This window comes from Impatiens glandulifera, chromosome 4 (assembly GCF_907164915.1).
Source record: "Impatiens glandulifera chromosome 4, dImpGla2.1, whole genome shotgun sequence".
Lineage (NCBI taxonomy): Eukaryota > Viridiplantae > Streptophyta > Magnoliopsida > Ericales > Balsaminaceae > Impatiens > Impatiens glandulifera.
In genome coordinates this window covers 19,943,165-19,953,264 of record NC_061865.1, presented here as the reverse complement: position 1 = coordinate 19,953,264, position 10,100 = coordinate 19,943,165, and the positions used below count along the sequence as shown (strand labels likewise).

The window sequence follows — 10,100 nt, the reverse complement described above, 5'->3', positions numbered from 1 at the left end:
TCCTTGACTCATTTCGTACTTCTTTAACCCCGAGAATTGTTAAGGCTCTTACTTTTACCCAAGATTGGGAACAAACAACAAAAGCTGTGATAATTGAAGAAAGTTTAACATCATTGGAGCAACTAGAAGTGGGTTTAATCTTCTAATTGTTTTATTTAATTTTTAATTGATTAATATGTTTTTAAATTTACTAATACCGATATTATAAATTGTTCATTGTTGATTTTTGTAGGAATGAAAGATTTAACTACAGAGCAACCAAGCTTTATAATTGATGATGAGAGTTATGACTTAAGTCTATCATATCAAGACTAGATAAATGTCAAGGTACATCATCTTGTAATGTTTGATTGAATGAATCGTTGAGGTAAAATATGTGAAACTATTGTGATATTGTGTTTTTTTATAGAATAAGCTCATAAATTTTGGGACTAACTGAAGAAGAAGCCACTAAAGTAGATGAAACTTCCTACAAGGCTGCAGTCTACAAGTATTATAAAATGTTGGGTCACTTGGGTGGACCAATGTCTTTTTGTTTTTAAAAAATATTGATTTCATTTTGGCATTTGAATTATATTTTTGATATGTATTGTACTTATGAGTTAAATTATGAGATCCTTATTGAACAATTTCAATTTTCTAGCATATGAAAAAAAATTAAAAATATGGAAAAAAATAGGATCAACGGGTATCCGACTGGCCGATCCGATCTGATCCGGTATTTTCGGATCGGATAGTGGTCGGATACCAGATCGGATACGGATCACAATTTTTGAAAAAATAAAGTCGGATATCTGATCCGAAATACCGGATCGGATCGGTAGGTTTGTCCACCCCTATAATTAACCATCTCATTCCATATTTATTCATTAATTTACAATCACCAATATCAATATCTTTTCCAATTGACCTCTATCTTTTTACCTTACTTTTACTTCGACTAATAAAAAATCATCTCATTCTATATTTATCCATCAATCACAATCGACCTCTATTCTCTCGAAAACCTTACTTTCACTTCATCAATCAACTCGTATTCTCACATATTTTATTATATACAACTTGACATTTTTATCCTCACTCGGCTAACCATACATCTCATTCCACATTTATCCACCCCAATTGACCTATCAACTTGTTACCTTATTTTCACTTTGACTAATTAACCATCTCATTCCATATTTATTCATCAATTTACAATCAACCTCTCATCTTGAGACCTTACTTTCACTTCGTCAAACAACTCATCTTCATATTGACCTCTCATCGTGTGACATACTCACTTCGACTAACCAACCATCTCATTCCATATTTTTATCCACCTCAATTGACCTATAATCTTGTGACCTCTTACTTTCACTTCGGTTAAATCAACAAACAACAAACAATCTCCTTCCATATTGTGAATGTCATTTACCAAGCACCAATTTTATCGCATACTTTAATCATCCATCACAATCGACCTCTAATTTTGTGAATGTCATTTATCCACCCATCAATTTCATCGTAAATTTTAATCAAATATCATTCGCATTAAACCAACTTCTCACTTCGATAAACAGACGTTTTTACTTTCACATATTAACCATCAATGTTTTTTAATAGTTTAAAAATTGTCCTAACGGAATTTGAACCATGATCTCTATTATGTAACATTAACACTTCAAACACTAGACCACTTTCTTAATTTATATTTATATTTATAATTTTTTTTATATAAATATATATTATATATAATTTATATGACTATAAATTAAAAAATATATATATATTATTTGTGTTTTTAAAATATTTAATAAATACTTATTATTTTAATATATTTAAATTAAAATTTATTTTAAAATTTATTATTATTTTTAGTATATTATATATATATATATAAATAAATTATTTTTATACTATTAATGTTATTTTTTTATTATTTTAAATAAATTTAAAATTTTATTATTTAGATTATTATTAAAATAAAAATTAAAAAAATATGTCAAATTCTTTCTTAATTAACTAAATTCCCTTTTCACTGTATGCATGTATGAATTAATTATTATTATTATATTATTAAAGTTAATTTTGTAATATTGTATTAAATAAATTTTAAATTTTATTTATTTAGATTTATTATTAAAATAATAAATAAATGTGTTAATTTCTATCATATATATATGATATGTTTTGTTTAGTTAAAAAGTCACAATCCTATTTTTATTATTATTATTATTATTATTATTATTATTATTATTATTATTATTATTATTATGTTACTTGTACAGTTTGTGCTCTTAGAGCTTTTTTGATGTGAGGTTATTTAAAAATAAATCTAAGCTGTGAAATTAAAATCTTGCCAGATGAAAATGTTGGGATTTTTAGTATTATTAAATTATTAAAATATTCAAAATAAATTTTTATAAAAATAAAATGTATTTTAATTTATAAATTAAGTGATCTTTAAATCATATGTGAGCGTTATAAAGTTTTATTTTAAAACAATTCAAATAATCCAATATCACACAAGCTATTATTATTGCATGAAAGTCTTGATCTATGGTCTTTCTACAAATATCAATAGACTGGACTTCAATTGCCAAGAAACTGATAGAATCTTAATGAACGACGACTTCTTTTTGGATTTTTAAAATAATTCTAGATAAAATTAATTTTCTAATCAATTAATTATTCACTAATTTCATTAACTAAAATACCATATATTTTAAATTATTATTTATTTATATATATTAATAATCTTTAAATCTTTTTTACCAAAAAAATCATCACCTCTTCAATTATTAACAATCATTAAATTTTTTTTTTCTCTCTTTAGTTTTTTAAAATTCGAACAAAACCTTAAAATAAGAAAGAATAAAAAAGACATATTGTGTATTAAACTTATCTTATTTATAATAATGGTACTTCCTTCAATTTTCTGGAGGGGTAGAAAGTTGCATTTTAAAGGAAGACATTTCTTTGTTGGACTAAATGCAAGTGTTTTGGGAGATATGAGCTAAAAGACAAAAGGATTGTGTTACGGGCTGCTCATCAAAAACCTCGGTCCTAAAATATTTTATGCATCCGTCTCTCGGCCCAAGTGTGCATATGGGCCAGTTTATGTTTTTTATGCAATAATTCTGTTTTGTTTACTTTCTCTTTTATCTTTCTTGAAACCGAATTCTGTTATGTTGGAAGTAGTTGTAACCGAATACTTTTGGGTAAACCAACCTCTTTAAATGGTGATGCCCACCCCACTTTTTGGGGCTATGAATTGAATATTTTGGAACTTGGTGTTTAAGTTATCTCTCGGCCCTCCTCCCCCTTCTTGGACCGCTAGGTGTAAACTAGTGGTATTTCTCCCCTCCCCCTCGGCTCTTCTCTCCCTAACCTCGAATTCTCCTCTAATTCTATGTCCGCTGCGCTAGAGTGTTGAATTCCATCATCAAGAACCCGTTTCTTGAATTAAAGAACTTGAAAGGCTCGGCCATAATTAAAACTCCTAACATCTTGGTATCAGAGCTGGCCGATTCTCAACATGGTAGAAACTCGCCAGCAATCGGAAATGGATGCGCTCAAGGCCCTGATTGAAAACTTATCCCAACAAACAGCAGCAATGCAAGCTGCCATAGACCGTAGATTTGATGTTGCTGAAGAAAGAATGGCGGCCCTTGAAAGCGGGGCATCTGGAAACGTGCAAGAACCCCGCCACAGACCCTATGATGATAATTCTTGCCACGGTCCTTCACCATTTAGGCCCCCGCACCCTGGCCAGAACCGCGATCAACACTATGCTCCTCCTACTCGGCTGACCAAGGTCGATTTTCCTCGGTTTGATGGGTCGGATGTCGAGGGCTGGCTAATTTCTGCCGAGCAATTTTTCAGAGTGGACAAAACTAAGGATGCCACTAAATTAGAAATCGCCCCCATTCATTTTTCTGGAGAAGCAAGAATGTGGTACGGGTCATATCTTCAAAACCGAAATCATATGGAGGCCCTATCTTGGGCCGTGTTCAAGAGAGACCTTATGACTCAATTCGGGCCATCTATACATGATACACCAATGAGACAGCTAATGAATTTAAAACAGGTTGGGTCGGTTCAAGAATATAATCTCCGGTACATGTCGATCTCTCAAAAGTTATTACATATGCCAAGGGACTACGTCATTGATTGTTATTTGTCCGGTCTAAGGGAAGAGATTGTGAACTGCATAAGGTTGTGATTTCCAGATTCTTTAAACGAAGCAATGGCCATGGCTAAAGTTCAAGAAGCAACATATCGGTCCTTAATGAGCAGTGGTAACTTGTACAGCGCTGAAGCATCATTGCTGCCCACGCCATCCAATATCAACACAGCCGGGCCGAGCACCAATACTGAATTCAAGAATTCATCATATGGGTCCTCTTCAAATGCAAACCAGGGCCATGTTAAGCAATTAGACCCAGCATCAATGGATGAAAAGCGAAAGAAGGGTCTATGCTATTCTTGCAATGAAAAATGGCAACCAAACCATAGGTGTAAATCAAAGTTATTCATGGTTTCGGCCAATCAAGAAGATCAAGAACCTGATCAAGAACCTGTTTTGGATGATTTACCTTCATTGCTCGGCTCAAAGGATGAACCAGCCATATCCTTACATGCCTTGACCGGGTCTAAAGCCTTCCAAACGCTCCAGATTCTTGGCAAAGTTGGGAACCTGCCGGTGGTGATCTTGATCGATACAGGCAGCACCCACAATTTTATCAATAGCAGGATTTTGGAGAAAATAGACCAAAAAAGCATAGCAACCCAGGTACAATCGGTTAGAGTGGTTGATGGATCTAATGTTTTATGTTCTAGTGTTTGCAAGGACTTGAAGTGGTCGATGGAAGGCAATGAACACCAAACAGAAATGAAGGTAATTTCCATGGACGGTTATGATATTGTGTTGGGAATTGAATGGTTGATTACCCTAGGTCCGTCTTCTTGGGACTTTGAAAAGCTGACCCTATCATATGATAAGCAAGACAGAACCACGGTCCTAAAAGGGATTCCTCGGTCGCAGGCCAGTTTGATGCATGGAAACCAGGTGGAAAAGACCTTAGATGAATATATTGTTGCTGCCAAAATACAAGTAAAGAGTAAGCCCGAAGGCCAAACTGTTTCACTAGCTGCAATGACTTTGGAAGATATTTCTAATGATCTAATTAGAAGCTATGGCTCGTTCGATGCTGCTGTTATGCTGGTTCGGGAAAAAGACTTGGCCTGGATTTTTGAGCCAAGTATGGAGTTTAATCGAAGTTGGAAGAAATTATTTTTGCACCAGGCGCTGGGGACATTGCAGCAACCAAGGCCAGCTCTAAACACTGAAAAACTCGACCTTGGGTGCACAGAAATTCCAGAAAGGGGCGGAGTGCCAAGCGACCCGGCAGCGCAAAGGACCGCAAGGACCCGGCCAGTTCCACTACTGAAGCGATTCTGCCGAAAGTTTTTTGTGAAAATACGGTCTTATGTTGCGACCTTTGCTGAAAATGCCGAAGCCCGACCGAAGCAAAAGTTTTGAAGTTGAAGATGTGTATTAGAGGCTGACCAGTCCACGTTCTTTTCATCGAGGGCGACGAACTTCGAAGGGGGGGATTATGTTACGGGCTGCTCATCAAAAACCTCGGTCCTAAAATATTTTATGCATCCGTCTCTCGGCCCAAGTGTGCATATGGGCCAGTTTATGTTTTTTATGGAATAATTCTGTTTTGTTTACTTTCTCTTTTATCTTTCTTGAAACCGAATTCTGTTATGTTGGAAGTAGTTGTAACCGAATACTTTTGGGTAAATCAACCTCTTTAAATGGTGATGCCCACCCCACTTTTTGGGGCTATGAATTGAATATTTTGGAACTTGGTGTTTAAGTTATCTCTCGGCCCTCCTCCCCCTTCTTGGACCGCTATGTGTAAACTAGTGGTATTTCTCCCCTCCCCCTCGGCTCTTCTCTCCCTAACCTCGAATTCTCCTCTAATTCTATGTCCGCTGCGCTAGAGTGTTGAATTCCATCATCAATAACCCGTTTCTTGAATTAAAGAACTTGAAAGGCTCGGCCATAATTAAAACTCCTAACAGATTGTCAAGAAGATCCAAATGTCCCAAACTTAGTGATTAGTCGATACTCGATAAACGGGATGAGATTGAGGAGAATGCTTTTTTCATCATCTTGCTGGCTAGTCTTTTCTTATAATCAAAACATCTTTCTAAATTATGTTAAACCAATTCATGGCCTTAAAACATTGTAAATCAAATAATTCAAACCATCAAAAACAGAAATACTAAATAACCTTACCTTATTATTTATAACATTTTTAAAATAAAAAATACAAAGGACATATTGTTACACTAAAAGCTTGTTCGGTTTGGATTTATTGAAATAAACCTGGTTTATTTAAAAAAATGTTAAGTGGGTGAAGATTTTGAGGAGTGGTTATTTTTATTTTAATTTTATCTTTTTTTTTGTTAAAAAGACTTAAACCCTAAACTCTAAATTCTAAACCCTAAACTCGGATCCAGAGGTTACTGACTCTATCACGGGAGAGGATGAGATCTATGAGATACACTCACCATCGAGCGACAACATCATTTCATACAATCAAACTGTTGACATTGAAGATAGTGAGGCAAGTGATGCTTATAACTTCTCTAAGGATGAGGTCCAAGATAGCCTTGAAAGTCAGGAACCCAACACTTATATCCATTCATAAATATAGTGACATGAAACATAAGGGGTCTCAATGACCCTTTGAAATGCAAAGAAATCAGTAGGATCATTGAGAACCAGAAGATCACTATTATGGGTATTCTTAAGACAAAAGTAAAAAGTCGGAACATTGACAAGGTTAGAAAAGCTGTGTATTGATAACAACTGAGAAATTATTCACAATTCAAATGACAAAACTAGTAGAATCTGGGATAATAAAGTTGCTAAGGTCAATGCTCTGTTTTATAATGATCAAACAATCCTGGTTGAGGTCAAAGACAGAATCACCAGAATTGTGTTCCATCTTGCTATTGTGTACGGTAGTAACTCAAACACTGACAGAAGACTGCTCTGAAATTGCCTTAGGAACTGAATTGGTAGTGATAAATCTTGGACTGTCCTTGGAGACTATAATGCAACAAGAAATGAAATTGATTGTAGCCCATAATCTGAAATCACTCAGGATATTTTAATGACTGCATCAAAGATATGGGTTGTTGAGCCTACTAATTCTGGGAACTTCTTCACCTGGTCTTCTACAAGAGGATATGAGCGCATAAGGAAAAGTAGGATTGACAGGTGTCTGGTCAATGAGAATTTGATCAACCAATTTCCGAGAAGTCAACTTCATGTTCTGAATCCTGGAATTTCTGATCATTACCCTATTAAATTGTTCTGGGAAAAGGAGGAGAGGTTCAAGAAGCCCTTCAAGTTCTTCAACTTCTGGATGGAAAACAATAAATTCAAGGATATTCTTCAAAGTGTATGGTCTATAGATGTCAGGGTTCCAATATGTACAGGGTTTCTGAAAAGCTAATGATCCTGAAGAATCAACTCCAAGCTTTGACAAGAAAAAGTTCAGCAATATCTCCAATAGAGTTCTGGTTGTAAGAGAAGAACTGGAAGAAGTTCAGAAAATGTTATTAAGGGATGATAGTGATGAATAACTCAATGAGGCGGAGAGGGATACACTCGAAAACTTCAAAAAGTTGAGTCTACTGAAGAGAACTTTGTTAGGCAGAAGTCAAGACAGAGTTGACTTTCGTTGGGTGATAAAAATACAGCTTTCTTCTATAGGAAATGCAAGACTAGAAACATGAGAAACAACGTGTACCGGCTGAAGAATGATGATGGAGAATATGTTCAGGGTCAGAAGGGTGTACAAGATCTGACTATCGAGTTCTATAAGCAGCTAATGGGTACAAGAAAGCAGCATCAAAGTCACTTGAATACCTTGTATCAGATTATCGATAGAAAAATTTCTGCTGAGAATAGTCGCGAGTTAATAAGGGTTGTCACGAGGATTGTGGTTAAAAAAGCTTTGTTCAGTATTGATGGGAATAAAATCCCGAGTCCGGATGGGTTCAATACGAAGTTCTTCAAAGACAATTGGTCGGTTGTGGGTAAAGATATTATTGATGGGGTTCTGGAGTTTTTTAAAAACAGAAAGATGTTAAAGCAATGGAATACAGCGTTCCTGACATTGATCCGCAAAACTGCGGTGCCTGAAAAAATACAAGATTTCAGACCAATTTCCTATTGCAACGTGGTTTATAAAAAATTTCAAAAATCATTTCTAAACGCTTTAAATATGTCATAGGAAAAATAATAAATCTGCATTTATCCCTAGTAGGACAATCTCTCATAATATTCTTTTCATGTAGAGCCTTTTAAAAGGCTACGGGAAAAAGAAAATATCCTTGAGAGTGGCTTTCAAAATAGTTATCAAGAAAGCTTTCGACTCTATTAAATGGGAAGCCATTCGGGATTTTCTGGTTGTATATGCTTTTCCTATGATTTTTATTGATTGGATTATGCAATGCGTTTCTTCATCTTGTTTTTTTGTTAGCGTCAATGGAGTCTACAGAGGCTACTTCAAGGGTGAAAACGGGGTAAGGCAAGGGGACCCCTCTCTTCTTACCTTTTCGTAGCTATCATGACGATCTTTGAGAGCATTTTCACGATGTTTCGAAAGAATCGTTCATACATCTTTCACCCTTTCTGTGAGGTAGAGGAGGTAACTCATTCATGCTTTACTAACGATTTGTTTATTCTAGCGCACGCAGACATCGATTCTATGAAAACTATTAAGGCTGCACTAACGTTTTTTTTCTGAGGTTACAGGTCTTACTATTAATGAAAGCAAAAGTGTGGCATTTTATGGAGGAGTGAAGGAAGAAACAAAGTAGGACATATTTAACATCATGGGAATTGTGGAAGGAAGCTTTCCCATAAGGTACTTGGGGATTCCGTTAACCGCGAAACAGATCGAGATCTCATACTGCAAGCCGCTGATTGAAAAGGTAAAAAACACGATATCTGGCTGGGGCGACAAAGAAACTTTATTATGTAAGGAGGATCGAGCTTATCAAAACCGTAGTCATGTGCATAATTGGATACTAGGCGCAACAGATGGTCATTCCGATGAAGGTAATGAAGGAGCTAGACACGCTAATGAAGAACTTCATCTGGGACAGTAGAGGGAGAGGAGGAAATAAAATCAAATGGAATGCTCTTTGTAAGGCGAAAGAGGAGGGATGCATTGTCCTGAAGAACTGCGTCGAGTGGAACAAGGCTCTAACCTTCAAGCATCTATGGGCATTGGAACACAACTAGGAATCATTATGGATCAAATGGGTACACACGCAATTTATGAAACAGGAAACCAATATCTGGACGTGTAAAATCAATGAAGGTATGAGCTGGTCACTAGAGAAAATTATTAAACTGAGAAGTGATATTGCAGAGCTTTACGACATTCGGCTAGGAGACGGGAAATGCACTGTGTTCTGGCACGATCCCTGGTTCGAAAACCAGCCAATCATTCACAAAGAGGAGTTCAAAAATACACGTGTCAAAAGAGACTGCGCAGTTGCAAAAATTAGAGACGTAAAAGACGGGAATGGAACTCGCTTTTGAGAAGAAATCCAGAAGGACAGAGGATACTAAATCACATCAGTAACATACAACTCCAAGACAGACTCGACGCTCATGAATGGAATGCAGAAGATAATGAGAAACTGGTCTCAAAGAGAATATTGGAGGTAATCTGAGAAAAACGCATAAAGTAGAATGAGATCCTCTCGTATGGCCAACCAAGATCATTCCTTGACACCAGTACATCCTATGTCTTGCCTTCTGGGAAAGACTCAGCACTCGTGACCGTATTAGCAAGTATATGAGCATCCCAGATGTGAGTTTTTTTCTATGCAACGGAAGTGAAAAAACCATTGATCACCTGTTTGGGAGCTGTAGTATAGCATTGAAAATTTGGGACAGATTTTCTAAAAGCCTGGAGCTGATTAGTTTCCCAAAGGAATGAAAAGAAATCAAAGAAGCAACACTACTCAAAACCAAAGGAAATAAATTCACAATAAACGTATTCAAGTGCAGT

General features: G+C 35.7%; 1 protein-coding gene across 1 annotated transcript; it reads left to right on the top strand.

The window, feature by feature from the left end:
- Nucleotides 1-7,178: 7,178 nt before the first annotated feature.
- Nucleotides 7,179-7,523, top strand: LOC124934906. Its single transcript, XM_047475398.1, has one exon. It carries the CDS (start codon nt 7,179-7,181, stop codon nt 7,521-7,523), a length of 345 nt encoding a protein of 114 aa, XP_047331354.1.
- The last annotated feature ends 2,577 nt before the right edge of the window (nt 7,524-10,100 follow it).